The sequence below is a fragment of the Bufo bufo genome, chromosome 5 (genome assembly GCF_905171765.1).
Source record: "Bufo bufo chromosome 5, aBufBuf1.1, whole genome shotgun sequence".
NCBI lineage: Eukaryota > Metazoa > Chordata > Amphibia > Anura > Bufonidae > Bufo > Bufo bufo.
Window position 1 is genome coordinate 266,078,652 of NC_053393.1, and position 15,594 is coordinate 266,094,245.

At 43.7% G+C, this 15,594-nt stretch overlaps 1 protein-coding gene across 6 annotated transcripts in view; it reads right to left on the minus strand.

The window, feature by feature from the left end:
* The window catches only part of LOC121001875, a 378,122-nt gene that overhangs the window by 87,598 nt on the left and 274,930 nt on the right, over positions 1–15,594 (minus strand). For 4 of the 6 annotated variants that reach the window (XM_040433099.1, XM_040433098.1, XM_040433100.1 and 1 more), the window contains exons 12-14: positions 14,261–14,365; positions 14,130–14,186; positions 8,408–8,527 (exon numbers count right to left, since the gene is read on the minus strand). In XM_040433099.1, the coding sequence (XP_040289033.1) occupies positions 8,408–8,527; positions 14,130–14,186; positions 14,261–14,365 (282 nt within the window). The remainder of the gene's footprint in view (positions 1–8,407; positions 8,528–14,129; positions 14,187–14,260; positions 14,366–15,594) is intronic. The other 2 variants (XM_040433102.1, XM_040433101.1) reach the window with 1 other exon arrangement.

Below are 15,594 nucleotides of genomic sequence, written 5' to 3' on the forward strand. Positions count from 1 at the left end.
ATTAATTTTCAATGGGGCTGGAATGTGGTGTCCGCATCCGCATTTGCGGATCCGCACTTCCGTTCCGCAAAAAAATAAAACATGTCCTATTCTTGCCCGCAATTGCGGACAAGAAAAGGCATTTTCTATGAGTGTGCCGGCGATGTGTGGTACGCAAAATGCGGAATGCACATTGCCGGTGTCCGTGTTTTGCAGATCAACAAAACACATACGGACGTTTGAATGGACCCTTGAAGGGACAAGTCCGTGATGGTTCACTGGGATGATCAGGCGGAAGATGAGTTCTCCGCTTTGAAGTCGGCCCTGTGTGGGTCCCCGGTTTGGTGATGCCCGACTTCAACAGGTAGTTTGTGGTACAAACAGATGCCTCCGAAGTAGGACTCTGTGCTGTACTGTCTCAGGAAGTCAACTGGGAGGAGCATCCAGTTATCTTCCTAAGCCGCAAGCTCACCCCAGCAGAGACCAGGTACAGTATAGTAGAGAGAGTGTGCCTGGCTATCAAGTGGGCACACGAGTATCTCCACTATTATTTGTTGGGGAGAAAATTCCGCTTGGTGACCGACCACTCCCCTCTCAAGTGGATGAGCCAGGCCAAAGACAGAAATGCTCGGGTCACCCGATGGTTCCTTTCCCTACAGAACTTTAAATTTACAGTGGAACACAGGGCAGGCCGGTTACAGGGAAATGCAGATGCCCTGTCCTGAGTACATTGTCTGGCGAGTGTTCACCCCCTCAGGGTTGAACAAAAGGGGGGGGGGGGGGGGTATGTGACACAGTGAAGGGTATGCTCTGGGAAAACAGGTATTTTCCTCCCAGCGTGTGCTGCTGGGCTGATTTGCAGCCAGGTGGGGTCAAACACCGGACTGGATTTTAAGTGCCGATCCGGGTTTTGACAGCACCTAGCTGTCCTTAAAAGACAGCTGGGCTCAGTAGCAAGGTGTGTGTGTGCTGGGATCTGAGGCTTGTGCCGTGCTGGAGGGCTGAGACCTGTGTTTAGGGGAAACGGGCCCCCTAAAAGCCTGCTATGGACTGCTGGAGGTAGAATTGATTTTTGCCATGTTGACTTTCCATTGTGTGTGAACTAACACCAAGACTGCAAAGTGACATTTTGTTTTTTGCCTTATATGTGAATAAACACGGAAGTTTGATTTAAGAACTGGTAATTTGCCTCTGTACTGCGTCCACATACCCTGTCTACCAGAGCGAATCCCCACAGTGGTAAGGAAGGAAACACAAACAAGAGGAAAATCCCATCTTGGAGGCAGAGCATCTAAACCCACGTTTCCATCTTTTGGATTTAGGGAAAAAGAACTTCTGGCATTTTGCGTTTTTTGCTGAGGCAAACAGATCTAACTGAAAACGGCTCAAAAGGTCTGCTTTTACATTTTATGTTTCTTTAAAATGAACTGCCGAGAGGGTTCTAACATAATTTTCTCCTAGGCAGAACAACATTTCTGCGACCTGATTTAAAACTATGCTTTTTGTACCACCCTGATGGTATAGATTTTTATTATTATTTATTATTAAAGCGCCACTCATTCCATAGCACTCTACATATGAAAAGGGGTATACATACATAATACAAACAATTGCACCAAGCATGAACAAGGACGAGTTACAAACTGGTACAGAAGGAGAGAGGGCCCTGCCCGTGAGGGCTTACAATCAACATGGTATGGGAGAAGGACACAGTAGGAGAAGTAAAGTTGGTCATGACAGTATAGAGGCAGGAGGGTCACTGGTTGTATGCTTGTCTGAAGAGGTGGGTTTTTAGGTTTCTTTTGAAGGATTCCACTGTAGGGGAGAGTCTGATATGTTGGGGTAGCAAGTTCCAGAGTGTGGGGGATGCACGGGAGAAATCTTGGAGGCGATTGTGGGAAGAGGTGATAAGAGGAGAAGAGGAGGTCTTGTGAGGATCGGAGATTACGTGTGGGGATGTATCGGAAAAGTAGCTCAGAGATGTAGGAAGGGGACAGGTTGTGGATAGTGGATAGATACTGTTGTATTTTCTGATCTTATTTGCAAGTCCTTCCCCTAGAATGTCTTGAGAAAGAGCATTGATTGCTTCCCAAACTGCCTGCAATTCTCTCAGGTTTGAGGAGCCCTTTGAATTAACTGTCGACCACTGATCCTGAAAAACAGAGTTATGAGCAATGTGATTATTACCAAATCCCTGGAGCCCCAGGGAACTCCTTTCTGAAGATAGTTTGGATCCTGCCACCAGAGGAAAGAATGAATCACGGCTTGAGAGAGTGCAATCCTGTTCTCTAGAGAATCTTGGTCCCTGTTCCAGTTCTCCAACAACCAATGCTAGAATAGTCACTCTCCTCACCGCAGGGATACAAGCTGTCAGGGTACCTAGTAGATTTATAGCCTCCTGGATGGTACAAAAGGGATGGGTCAGAAAGTCCGAAACTCTGTTCAACACCTTTGAAACTTTCTGATGTGGCAGAAAGGTCTTTATTAAATTTTTTTCTAGACTCTGAAAAACAAAAGACCAGGTTCTGAGAAGAGATTGGATTTGATTTTTCCCAATTTATGATCCAACCTAACTGATAGAGGATCTGACAAGTTCGGAATAGACTTTTCTCTAGAGTTTCCACCGAATTACCAGATATGGAACCATGATCACATTTAATGTCCTCAGATGAGCCACTACCACCACCATAACCTTGGTAAAAACTCTTGGAGCAGAAGTAATTCTGAAGCGCAGAACCTGAAACTGAAAGTGCCGGAGAGTTTCCTTGATGTAAACAGCTAAGCTAAGGAATTTCTGTTCTCTTTTGCAAACTGGGATATGATAGTGTGCATTCTTCAGATCTAGAGGCCATGAAGTCCTCTTTTTAGTAGATTTGTGGTAGACCATAGCGTCTCCATTTTGACTTTTTCGTATTTTATATAACCATTTAGAAATTTCAGGTTTATTATTAGTCAGTATATCCTGTTTGGCTTTTTTACAAGAAAAAACGTTGAGTAATAACCTGTTTCTGCCTGATCTGAGGGAACGGGAACAATGGCATTTAGGGAAAGAAGCTCTGAAACTCCCTCTTCCAATTTTTGTTGCAAGAAAACCAACTTTTGAATGGGAGTAATTTAGAAAATATTTATGGGGGGGAGGAAGACGAAATATGATGTTGTAACTGTTTCGAATTATATTAAATACCCACAGATTTGTTGTAATTTTTTCCCATTTCTCTGAAAAAAAGGTTAGTCTCCCTCCCACCTGAATTCATAGTTTAGGGGGTTTCAGAAATTTTGGACGCAAACAAGAATCCTCTGGCACTTTTTTTTTGTGTTTTCCCCCTATCCATTCTCTTTGATTAGGAAAAAGCACCTTTTAATTTTTCGAAAGGGAAAGCGGTTTTTTTTTAATTATTATTATCAGAGGCTTTTTCCAGGATTTACTCTAAATCCTGACCAAACAAGTTCCCATGAAAGGGGAGGCTACATAGTTTTATCTTAGAACTGACATCTCCAGACCAAGATTTTAACCATAGAGCCCTTCTAGCAGCAACAGATGGTTTTTGCAGTCATCCTTACAGACTCTGCAGTAGCATCTGATAAAATAAAATAAAAAATCTACCGCTTCGGGTAATAAAGGAAAATAATATTTTTAAGAATCATAAGGAGTCCCAGCCATCTATTAAGGGATCTAGCAACTGAAGTAGCGGCTAAATTATGTTTAAATAAAGCTGAAGCTGCTTCCCATGATTTTTTTAGACAAGTATCTACTTTTTTGTCCACGGGGTCCTTTAAGAAAGGATACTGGAGAAGGAGATGGTTCGATCTTCTGAATACTTTTGAGACCTCCAGGTAAGTTAACAGGCATCTTCTTACATCCAAATTATGGTATCTCCTTTCTAACTCAGAAGCTGGATTCTCACAGAAGGATGGAAGAGACACCTCCTGTTGGCGATGGAATTTTGAGGCCACCTTAGGTAGGAACATCGGGGTGTGTTTAAGGATAATACTGTCTTCCAACACTGAGATAGGATGCTCTGCAGGAGAAGGCCTGGACCCCCCCCCTTCCCACACACTCTTCTAGCTGATGCTATTGCTAGTAAAAAGTTGTTTTTTAGAGTCAGGAGCTTAAGTGGGATCTCCTGCAAAGGCTCAAAAGGTGCGTCCATTAATACTTCTAATACTAGATTCAGGTCCCAAGGAGGAATGGTAGAATGGACAAATGGGCATATTCTGAATGCTCCTTTTATGAACCGCTTAATCAACGGCAAGTCTGCCAGCTTTACTTCAAGAAAACTACTCAATGCTGAGACTTTCACTTTGAGGGTATTTGGCTTGAGACCTTTGTCATTACCTGCCTGCAGAAAGTCCAGCATGAGTGGAAAATTGGGATCCTGGCTGCAGTACAGTCTGTCACCTGCAAACTCCAAAAATGCCTTCCATGTTCTCCTGTAGATCCGGGAGGTAGTGTCCTTTTTACTAAAAAGCAGAGTGGATATTACAGATTCCGAAAGCTCCCTTTGTTTTAAGTGGACTCATTCACTCTCCAGGCTGTTAAATGTAGTCTCGCTACATCTGGATGGAACACCGGACCCTGACGTAGTAGTCCGGGATACGTTGGGAGAGACCAGAATTGACCTGTCAATAGATTGTAGAGGAGGGGAAACCAGGATCTTTTTGGCCAAAAAGGTGCAATCAGTATTAACTGTGCCTCTTCCTCCATTGTCTTTACTAATACCTTTGGAATCATACTATAAGGGGGGAAACCATACAGGAGATCTTTTGGCCACGGACATGACAGGGCATCCACTATTAGTGGCTGATCCCTGCTGGAGGGGGAACCGAATAGAGTTGTTTGTTCTTCTGATTTGCAAAGAGATCCACTATTGGTAACCCCCATCTGAGAGATATCTGTCTGAACATATTGGGGTCCAATGACAACTCTTCCACTCAGATCTTCTCTGCTGAGATAATCAGCCACTCTGTTTTCCTCGCCTTTTAGATGGACAGCTACCAGGGATTTTTTATTTTTCTCTGCCCAACCAAAAATCTTCTCTGACAGTTGTTGTAGTTCTCTGCTTCTTGTACCCCCCTGCCGGTTTAAGTAGGCTACTGTGGTAGCCTTGTCGGACAATATCTTTATGTGCTGGGATTTTACAGATGGATGAAGACACATAAGTACCTTCAAGACTGCCACCAGTTCTCTCATGTTCTAAGAGACAGCAGACATCCCTGGGCTCCAGGTGCCCTGGACCACCTGATTTCCTGTGTGGCCTCCCCATGCTCGGCTGCTGGCGTCTGTTATAATGATCTGATCTGCCAGTCGCCAAAAAACTCCTCTTTGGAGATGTTTCTTTATCTTCCACCAGAAGATAGACATCTTCACTTTTTCTGGAATTTTCACTCTCCTGTTCAGAGAATTCTGATTTCCGTCCCAGGATTCCAGAAGGAACCTTTGCAGTGTCCTTGTATGATGCTGGGCCCATCGGACTGCAGGAATAGTGGATGTTAGATGTCCCAACAGTCTCATGATGTCCCTGATGGCCACGCTTCTGGATTCTCAGAATTGGGAGATTTTTTGACTTACAACCATCTGCTTTTCTGGAGGTAAAAAGGACATAAGGTTGTGCGAATCTAGCAAGATTCCTAAGAATTTCTTGTGCTGACTGGGAAACAGGTCTGATTTTTGGGTATTTATTAGCCAGCCTAACTTGACCAACTTTTTTTGCACCGTCACTAGATGTCCCTGGAGGTCCTGAAGAGATGAACCTGCTATCAAAAGGTTGTTTAGATATGGGACCACTATTATTCCCTGGAGATGTAAATATCCCGTCACCTCGGCCATCATTTTAGAAAATATTCTTGGGGCTGATAGCTCGAAAGTGAGTGCCTGGAACTGAAAGTGGTACTCCTGACCTCCTAGGGGTATTGCAATCCTGAGGTACTTTTGGTATGCTCTGTGTATGGGAATGTTGTATTACGCGTCCGACAGGTCTATAATTACCATGTAACAGTTGCAAGATAGGAGATTCACAGTGGATCTGATTGATTCCATTTTGAATATTTTGTAGGTCATGTATTTGTTTAGTTTCCTTAACCCCTTAAGGACACATGACGTACCGGTACGGCATGTTTCCCGAGTCATTAAGGACACATGACGTACCGGTACATCATAAGTTTAAAACAGGATTGCGGCGCTGCGGGGGTTAATCGGAACAGGATGCCCGCTGAAATCATTCAGCGGGCATCCTGTCACAGCACTGGGAGGGGGGGTCATATGATCCCCACGTATCGGCTATCGCAGCAAACCGCAGGTCAATTCAGACCTGCGGTTTGCAGCGCTTTCTACAGTTTTTTCACCTCCCTGGTGCAGGGGGGGTGTTGCAGGCGGGGCGGGATGGCGATCCCCCGCCCGCCTCCTCTTGAATATTCATTGGTGTCCAGTGGGTATACCAGAGTGTCAGCACATTGCTGACACTCTGGTATAAACGGCTGACATCTGTGCTGTGATGTCAGCCGTTTAACCCTTTCATTACCGCGGTCTGTACGGACCGCTGTATGGAAAGGGTTAACAGTCAGGGAGCTCCCTCCCTCTCCCATCGGGGGGCTGTTGTGCCTTTGCAGCCCCACAGGATGGGGTCACAGAGGGAGGGAGCTCCCCTCCTTCCCCTTCTGCTCAGTTGTGGCAGACGGGGAAGGTTCCCATGGCAACAGGACGCCTTCTCAGGCATCCTGCTGTCCATGGTGCGTGCTAAAGGCATAGATCTGTTCAAAGTGTAAGTAAAATACAGTACAATACACTATATAGTGTACTGTACTGTATTATACAGACATCAGACCCGCAGGATCTTCAAGAACCAAGTGGGTCTGGGTAAATTATTTTTTTTTAAAAAGTGAAAAAAGTAAAGATAAAAAAAAACACATTTATCACTGAATAAAAAAAAAATATATAAATAATACACTACACATATTAGGTATCGCCACGTCCATAACGACCTGATCTATAAAACGGTCATGTTACTTTCCCCGCACGGTGAACACTATAAAAATAAAAAAAAATTTATACTATGAGGAAATTTTTATTTTGCCCACCTTACTTCCCAAAAAAGGTAATAAAAGTGATCAAAAAAGTTGCATGTACGGCAAAATAGTACCAATCAAACCGTCATCTCATCCCGCAAAAAATCATACCCTACCCAAGATATTCGCCCAAAAACTGAAAAAACTATGGCTCTTTTTTTTTGGTTTCAAAAATGATTTTTTTGTTTCAAAAATGAAATCCATGTGTAAAACTTACATAAATAAAAAAAAAAAGTATACATATTAGGTATTGCCGTGTCCGTATCGACCGGTTCTATAAAAATATCACATGATCTAACCCCTCAGGTGAACACCGTAAAAAAATAAAAATAAAAACGGTGTAAAAAAAGCCATTTTTATTCATCTTGCATCACAAAAAGTGTAATAGCAAGCAATCAAAAAGTCATATGCACCCCAAGATAGTGCCAAACATTCATCTCATCCCACAAATAAATGAGACACTACCTAAGATAATCGCCCAAAAACTGGATTTTACTTACTGAGCTAATAACATCACCACATTAGTCTCCACGATTTACATTAAAATATACTAGTATTACTGCCCTGTGTCTTTTATTTGGTCTATAAAGTCGGTTTTATTAATATGTAAAAGTACCTCAATAAGGAGCCCAAGGGGATGTCCCTCCGGCAGTTGGAGCCCAGCCGCTCCCATTACTTCGGAGCCCAGCACCACCCCACTGCTAATTTAATCACTGCTCAGCGCCGACGTAATGCTTGAGCAGTGCCCATTTGTGCAGCTGGTGCATGCACAATGAGTTCTGTGAGGCCGATGTCAGGAGGCCGATTAGTGTGCAGCTGCCATCCCTGAAAGGACGTTTCAAAACGTCCATTCAGAGGTAAACCCAACCGCCCAGGACGCTTATAATCAATAGGCGGTCAGGAAGTGGTTAAAAGGGTTTTCTGAGATTTTTATACTGATGACCTATCCTCCGGTGGGGGTCCAAAACCCAGGACCCCTGCCGATCAGCTGTTTGAGAAGGCACCACTGATCCTGTGACCACCATGGCCTTCTCCTTGCGCAACAAGCACAGCGCCATACATTGTACAGCGGCTGTGCTTGGTATTGTAGCTCAGCCCCATTCAGTTCTAGGTGCTGAGCTGTGCCTAGGCCACTGAACGCCTAGACTGATGAACATGTCGTCACTGGCTTATGGAAAGCTGAGAGTGCTGCTGCATTCTCAAACAACTGAACAGCGAGGTCCCAGGTGACGGACCCCCAGAGGAAAGATCATCAGTATTAACATCTCGGAAAACCCCTTTAAATCCACCATTCACAACTAATAAAGCTAAGCAACCACTATCACACTTGAATTTCTACTTGATTATAACATAAAAGATAACCCACCAATTTCTGCTCTTCATTTTCTTTAGAGACTCTCTTGTGTCGCATTAACGCGATTGACAACATTTCGACAACAGTGTTGACAAATTTGGCATCTTCATCTTGCAGAATTCTAAAATGTTCCTGCAGGTGAAGTATAATTTTCATCAACAATATATACAAAAATATGATTTTATTTTCTACCATAGCACTTATTACCATCTGACCATTGCTTTATTTTCACAGGGGAGAAGAAAGATGACAATTACTCTTACCGGTAATTAGATTTCCCGTAGCCTCCACAATGGCACTGATAGGAGCTTGATCCCGCCTCCCAGGGAGAGGAAACAACAGCGGAAGCCAAATAAAAAGACACCTCCGCAAAACTACTCCAGTTAATAACAGAGAACCGAATCTAATTCATAACAAAAAGAACATCATACAATAAATTGTGAGTAGTACCAAACTATATATGTGAGATATATATAAAAAATTCTTTTTCCTTTGTTTTTGGGAGGGGGGCGGGACCACAGTGCCGTTGGGGAGGCTGCGGGAAATCAAATTACCGGTAAGAGTATTTGTCATCTTTCCCTAACGCCTCCACACCGGCACTGATAGGAGATTAACAGAGAAGAGTTTTTTTTTTGTTTTTTTTTCGGGGGGAAGGGGGGGGACTGGGGGACCCCCAGCTGAAAGGACTTTCCGTCCAAACGCCAGATCCTGGTAAGCCATAACATCAAGTTTATAATGCCTGAAAAAAGTCATAGGGTTAGACCATGTGGCAGCCCTACATATCTGATCCACAGAGGCAGCCCCGCTTTCAGCCCAAGAGTTGGACAGAGCCCCCGTAGAATGGGCCTTCAATACTACAGGAGGAGAAACCTTTTCTTTATAACAAAGGATGGGAGTCAGCTTAATCCACCTGGCTATAGAAGCCTTAGAGGCTCCAATACCCCTTTTTTCCCCTTGAAACTGGACAAGATGATGATCAGACTTACTAAAAGAATCTGTAGCCCTAAGGTACTCTAGAAGACCATGCCTGACATCTAGATGGTGAAACATCTTTTCCTGATCTGAGGCTGGAGAAGCACAAAAGGATGGTAAAACTATCTCCTGCTGGCAATGAAAACTAGAGACCACCTTTGGTAAGAAGGCTGGGGAGAGTCTAAGAATCACCCTATCGTCCAAAACCATGAGGTAAGGTTGTTTACAGGAAAAAGCCTTGTTCTCCCCCACCCTCCTGGCCATTGTTATAGCGATAAGAAAGATGTTTTTTAGCATAAACAACCTTAGGGATAAGTCTGAAAGAGGCTCAAAGGGCATGGACATTAGAGCTGACAGGACCAAGTTTAGATCCCATGGGAGAACTTCTACAAAAAAGGAAGGACGTAACCTGCTTGTACCTTTAAGGAACCTACCAACCAGGGGAATTTTGATACTTTGATATCCAGAAAGGCACTAAGGGATGAAACTTGAACTTTTAAAAAGGTACTGGTTCTAAGCCACTTATCAAATCCTGCTTCCAAGAACTCTAAAATCAGGTTTATATCCAAACTATTCTGAGGATTCCAACGGCCCACTGTGATTAAAAAAAAACCAAGTACACAGATACATTTTTGAAGTGATCTGCTTTCTACTATGCAGAAGGGTAGATATGACAGCCTCAGAAAACCCCTTTTCTTTTAGTCAGTTCCGTTTAGCCTCCAAACTGCTAAATGCAGATGCTGTATGATGGGATGAAGAGCAGGACCCTGATGGAGGAGATCCAGAATCTGAAGCAGAACCCAAGGTTCCCCTGTCGCAAGGTTTTGAAGCAGAGGGAACCAAGACCTTTGGGGGCAATCATGTTAACTTGCGCCTCTTCTTCCTGTATTTTCATCAGAGTCCATGCAATCAGAGAGAATGGTGGAAATGCGTAGAGCAGACCTCTGGGCCATGGTATCTGATTTAGATTCTCCTGGGGTAGATGGAGTAGAAATCTTCTACCTTCCTGTTCGGTCTGGATGTGAACAGATCTAATACTGGAAGCCCCCACTTCTGTGATTTGCCTGAAAATCTTCTGATTTAACAAACCATATCTCCTTCAAGAGAAATTGTCTGCTGAGAAAATCTGCTAAGATATTTTCTTCTCCTCTTAAGTGAACCGCTGAAATGGACTTTAGGTTCTCCTCTCCCCATTTGAATATTTTCCTGGAGACAGCCGTTAAGGACTTGCTCCTTGCTCCTCATCCCTCCATGACGGTTCAGATATGCCACCGTTGTTGCAATGTCCAAAAATACCTTGACATGGTGGTGTTGGATAGTTGGTTTAAAGCTTAGGAAGGCTTGGAAGACAGCTGTCAATTCTCTCAGGTTTGAGGAAGCTAAAGACATCTGAGGACTCCATGTCCCCTGTACCATCTTCTGCAGAGCATGGGCCCCCCAATCCTTGCTGCTTGCGTTGGTGGTTACCGTAATCTGATCCTTCGGTCGCCACTGCACCCCTGTTTGTAGATGTTTCTCCACCCTCCACCAACTTAGGGATTTTTTTTTTGCTTGGCCCTGGAATTTTGTAATCTTTTTCTAGGGCCCTTTGCTTTTTGTCCCAAGATAAAGGAGGAAAGACTGCAGGATCCTGGTGTTGGGCCTTAGCCCAACCCACAGAGGATATCGTTGATGTTAAAAGTTCCAGCAAACGCATGATGTCTCTTATTGATGGTGTTTTCCGGAATATAAATTTTACCCGAGCCACCAGGTCGATTTCTTCTCTTGTGGTAGAAAGGATGATAGATGGTGGTATCCAGGGGAACCCAAAAAATAATTTCTGTTGACTTGGAATTAGTCTCGACTTCTCTTGGTTGATGATCCACCTTAAGGAAGCCAGGGTCTCTTTCACAATTCTGAGATGGTCCAGCAGACGAGAATAAGAATCTGTGGCAATTAGAAGGTCGTCCAGATAGGGGGGCACAACTATTCCTTTTAGATGAAAGTAACCCACTACATCTGCCATAATCTTCGTGAAAAGCCGTGGCGCACTGGAGTGACCGAGCGTGCCTTTTATGTAGACCGCGAACCAGAGATATTTTTGACTCTCGCTGTGGATGGGAACATGATAATAGGCATCTGCCAGATCGACTGTTACCATGTAGTAATCTTGAAACAGGGGATTTACTGCCGACTTTATTGATTCCATTTTGAACTTCTTGTAAATGACAAAGTGATTAAGGTCTTTCAGATTGAAGATTGTTCTGAACTTCCCGCTTGTTTTTTTTATTTTTTATAAGGAATAAGGGAGAGTAAACCCCCTGACCATGCTGGTCTATTGGAACCTTTGTAATGACGCGTTTTTCTAGCAGGGAAGAGACTTCTGATTCTAGTGCCTCTTGTTTGAGAGGATCTGATAAAACCTTGTTTGTAAAGAATCTTACAGGAAGGCAAGGAACGGAACTCTAATTTGTGACCTGATCTAATTAGCTTTTGGACCCAGGGGGAGACTCCTATAGTATCCCAGATTTGGCTCAACATTGGAAGCCTGCCCCCTACCGGACTTCTGGCATCATTGGGACTTCTTGGTAGAGGAGTCGGGATTGAATAAGAATCCCCTACCCCGACCCCTAGAGGGTTGCCACTTACTTTAAGACTCCTTTTTGTTTTGAGTCTGCTTAAACCTGGCATGGTACCGGAAAAAAAATTCTCTGCTGAAAAAAACGGGAATGAGATGGAAAACACTTTTTTGTCTGAAGATTTTTCTAAAATATCATCTAATGCGGATCCAAAGAGTCTATCCCCCTCACAGGGAATAGCACAAAGGCGACTGTGACCAGGATGTTAACCATATGGTTCTACGGGTGGCGTTTGATAGAGCAGTAGAACCGGGCGAGAGCCTCACTAAATCCGCAGAAGCATCATCCAAAAAAATTGAAGCCTGTTTTTTAAAACCGGAAGAGAGGATATAATTTCTTCCCGGGAGGTACCAGCTGCTAAATAACTTCCATTGATTGATCCAGACAAAGGAACCTAGCCGCGCAGGTGGTCGCGATAGCAGTCAAAACATGGCAGACCCCGTCTCCCAAGATTTCTTCAGGAACGCCATGACCTCAAAGGTGAGGGAGATTTTTTTAAAAATTTTAGCCATCAGGGCATCAATCCTAGGAGTTTTTTTCCCATGCTCCTAAATATAATATCCTTTATATTATCAAGAATAGGAAATACCAGTCTTTTCTTTTCTCCCAAGCCTTGAAACATTTGGTCAGGGATAGATATGGGGTTCTTTAATGTCTTCTAATTTTTCTAATTTCACAGTTGCCGTATAGTTTTTAATAAAAAATCTGTATCATCAGGGGAACATAACAGACGGCCAGAGCCGTCATAAGAGGAATCAGAGTCCCCAGAGAAAAGTTCTTTCATCCGACTCGAATACGTCCGAGGAAGGATCCACGGATTTTGAGGTAGATGGCTGGGGGGAGGGTGGGAGCCATACGTTGGTCTATTGCCGAATTGACCTCGTCCCTAATAAGGGTTTTAAGGTTTTCCATATATATTAGTTGGGGGGGGAGGTGAGAGACTCTTTCTGCACATCACACATTTCTTTTTTGTAATTCCCCATGGACTTTGCAGGGCCAGCCTTTTTTACCTAAAGGGTATATACATTAGGATACAACTAGACCCAAAGGAAGAACAGACACCAGCACCCGGGTGGTGATCTTGGGATAAGTGAAATATCATCCATCAACCCCACTGCACCCCTGTTGCAAACAGAGGTGGTCTCTTACCGGGATGAGGGCCTTGCGGGAATCAGCAGATCTGCGTGGGGTGTCAGCATCAGCAGAGGACATCCTGGATACCTTGTAGCCAAAACCCCTCTTCTTGGGATAGCAGAGCCATTTTTAAACTCTTCATCCTGCTCTTATAGGCTCCGCCCCCAGACCGACTCCGATAGCACGCTGCTTTATCCTGGCCACGCCCCTACGGTCGGCGAGACATGCGCGATGACGTCAGCCACTGCCGGAGGCGCGAACCCGGAAGGGCAATGCCGTATCTTAGGAATCCTCCTGCCCACAGAGGATTCCTTCTGTGAGACGCGCAAGGCGTCGATCCCCTCTACTCGCGGTAGGTACAGCATCGGGATGCCAGCGTGGGACTTACACCTAGGGACAGAGAAGGAGAGTCCACGCCTCACCCGGAGGCTCTGTCCCCTGCTCAGCCCTCCCAAGAAGGGGAAGGATCCTAGGCTGAGTGCACTAGATCTTCAGCCAGCACACCGGCCAGGCTTCCACCCATCCTGAGGGACAGGAAATAACTGGGGTTGGAGAAGGTGTCTTTTTATTTGGCTTCAGCTGTCGTTTCCTGTCCCTGGGATGTGGGATCAAGCTCCTATCAATGCCGTTGTGGTGAGGAAAAAAAGATGTGTCATTGCCACAGTTATAAAAAAGAAAGGCAACCGGACTGACAAACATAAAACAGACGACTATATAATCACTATGGTCAAAATCAACTGGAGAAATATCTTTAGCAATGTTACAATAAAATAAAAAAAAATAATAATAAAAAAGGCTTTCAAATTTTGCAGCACATATGCTGAATACCAAAACGGTGTCGTTTTTGCATAAACCAAGCTGGTTTGAGTTAACGTACTATTTTATTTTTGCTGTACAGAATAATGTATTCCAACTACTTTAAGCTATTCAATAGCTGAAATTATCCACTGCACAGACACATGACCCAAGAAATGATTTCACTCAGTGCACCGACAAAAAAAAATACTTACCAAGAAATCTAATAGATCCTTATTATTTATAAAATCTTGGTCAGACTCACACAGCTCCTGCAAAAAAACATAAATCTGTATCATAGAAGCCAACCTGAACAAATGGCACAAAGATTAAAACTGGAATTTACCGTTATGTGCTCTTCTTTCTCATGGGCATCCTTTCTACTTTCGCCATCTTTTACCATCTCCTGTGCATCTTTCTCATCATTTTTTAATTCCTGTAGAGCAGAAAACAATTCTGATGGATACTTTCAGCGGTGTCATATTTACAATAATCTTACAAGCCTATAGTAGGCAAACATTACATAGGGTGTATCGGTATCATGGCAAACCTATCAGGGGATATGACAGAGGGTGAGAAGCTGATAGGACTACTAGAAGAGAGTGAGTCTTGATTATTCTGATTACTATAGAGAGTGGGCAGAAAAATAATCCTGTGTGATGTTCTGCCATGCTTTTGCTACAGTTTCACTGCTCCATGAGGTCAATACTGGCCATTAACAAGGTCCAGGATGGAACAAGGTACAGCTTTGCAGGCAGCCTTTCAGAATACCATAGACAGCAATAGTATTGGACAAGCAGACAGAAGATCACATGTTCAAGTCCTTTAAGGCAGGTGTCAGCAACATTCAGCAATCCAGCTGCTGTGAAACTATAACTTGCAACATACAACCCCTTTAAGATAAGATTAATTCTCATGTTCTACTTCATTTAGATGTGGACAGTGATTCAAGTTCAAGTAAAGTTTGCAGTCAAAACTTGCCCCTTTAAAAGGGGTTGTCCGCTTTTTACTACTGATTACTTATATTCAGGAAGGTCATCAATACCAAATTGCTGTGGTGGGCAGGTGTAATTAAAAGTATGGCGTCCCCATTCACTTCTATGGGACGGCTCTTTTTTATTCACTTGAACAGAGCTGTTCCATAGAAGTGAATGTGTGCACTATACTTGTAATTACAAGCAATTGCTGTGGCAAGCAGATAAACAGATCAGAGAAGGCAGCGCTTGAATGAGAGCTACTGTCTCTTCAAACAGATGATTGGCAGGGGTGACCCCCGCCAAACTGATATTGATGACCTAGGTCATCAATAGTAAAAAGTGGACAACCCCTTTAACTCCACTCTTGGTTAACCCCTCGTTTCCTCTAGGAATGAAGGTCTCTTTTACCTGTTAGATTTCTGAAAGTCTGATTTGCCCTCACCCTTTCCCAAATCAGCGACAAATATGAACCGCCCCTAGGGGAACTTTATCACAGTCTCCTTTCGGCTATCAAAGACTTTGGCAGTCAATGAGGCTTCTTACACCCCTTTGAATGCTTTCTGTTATATTCATTTCAAAGAATGGGTCTTACGTTGAAACTGTCAGATGAACATAAGTTAACCTATATGATTAAATCAAAATACATGAAAATGTCTCTGCCAAAATGGTGTGCTGTTGTGATACTATTACATAGAAACATAGA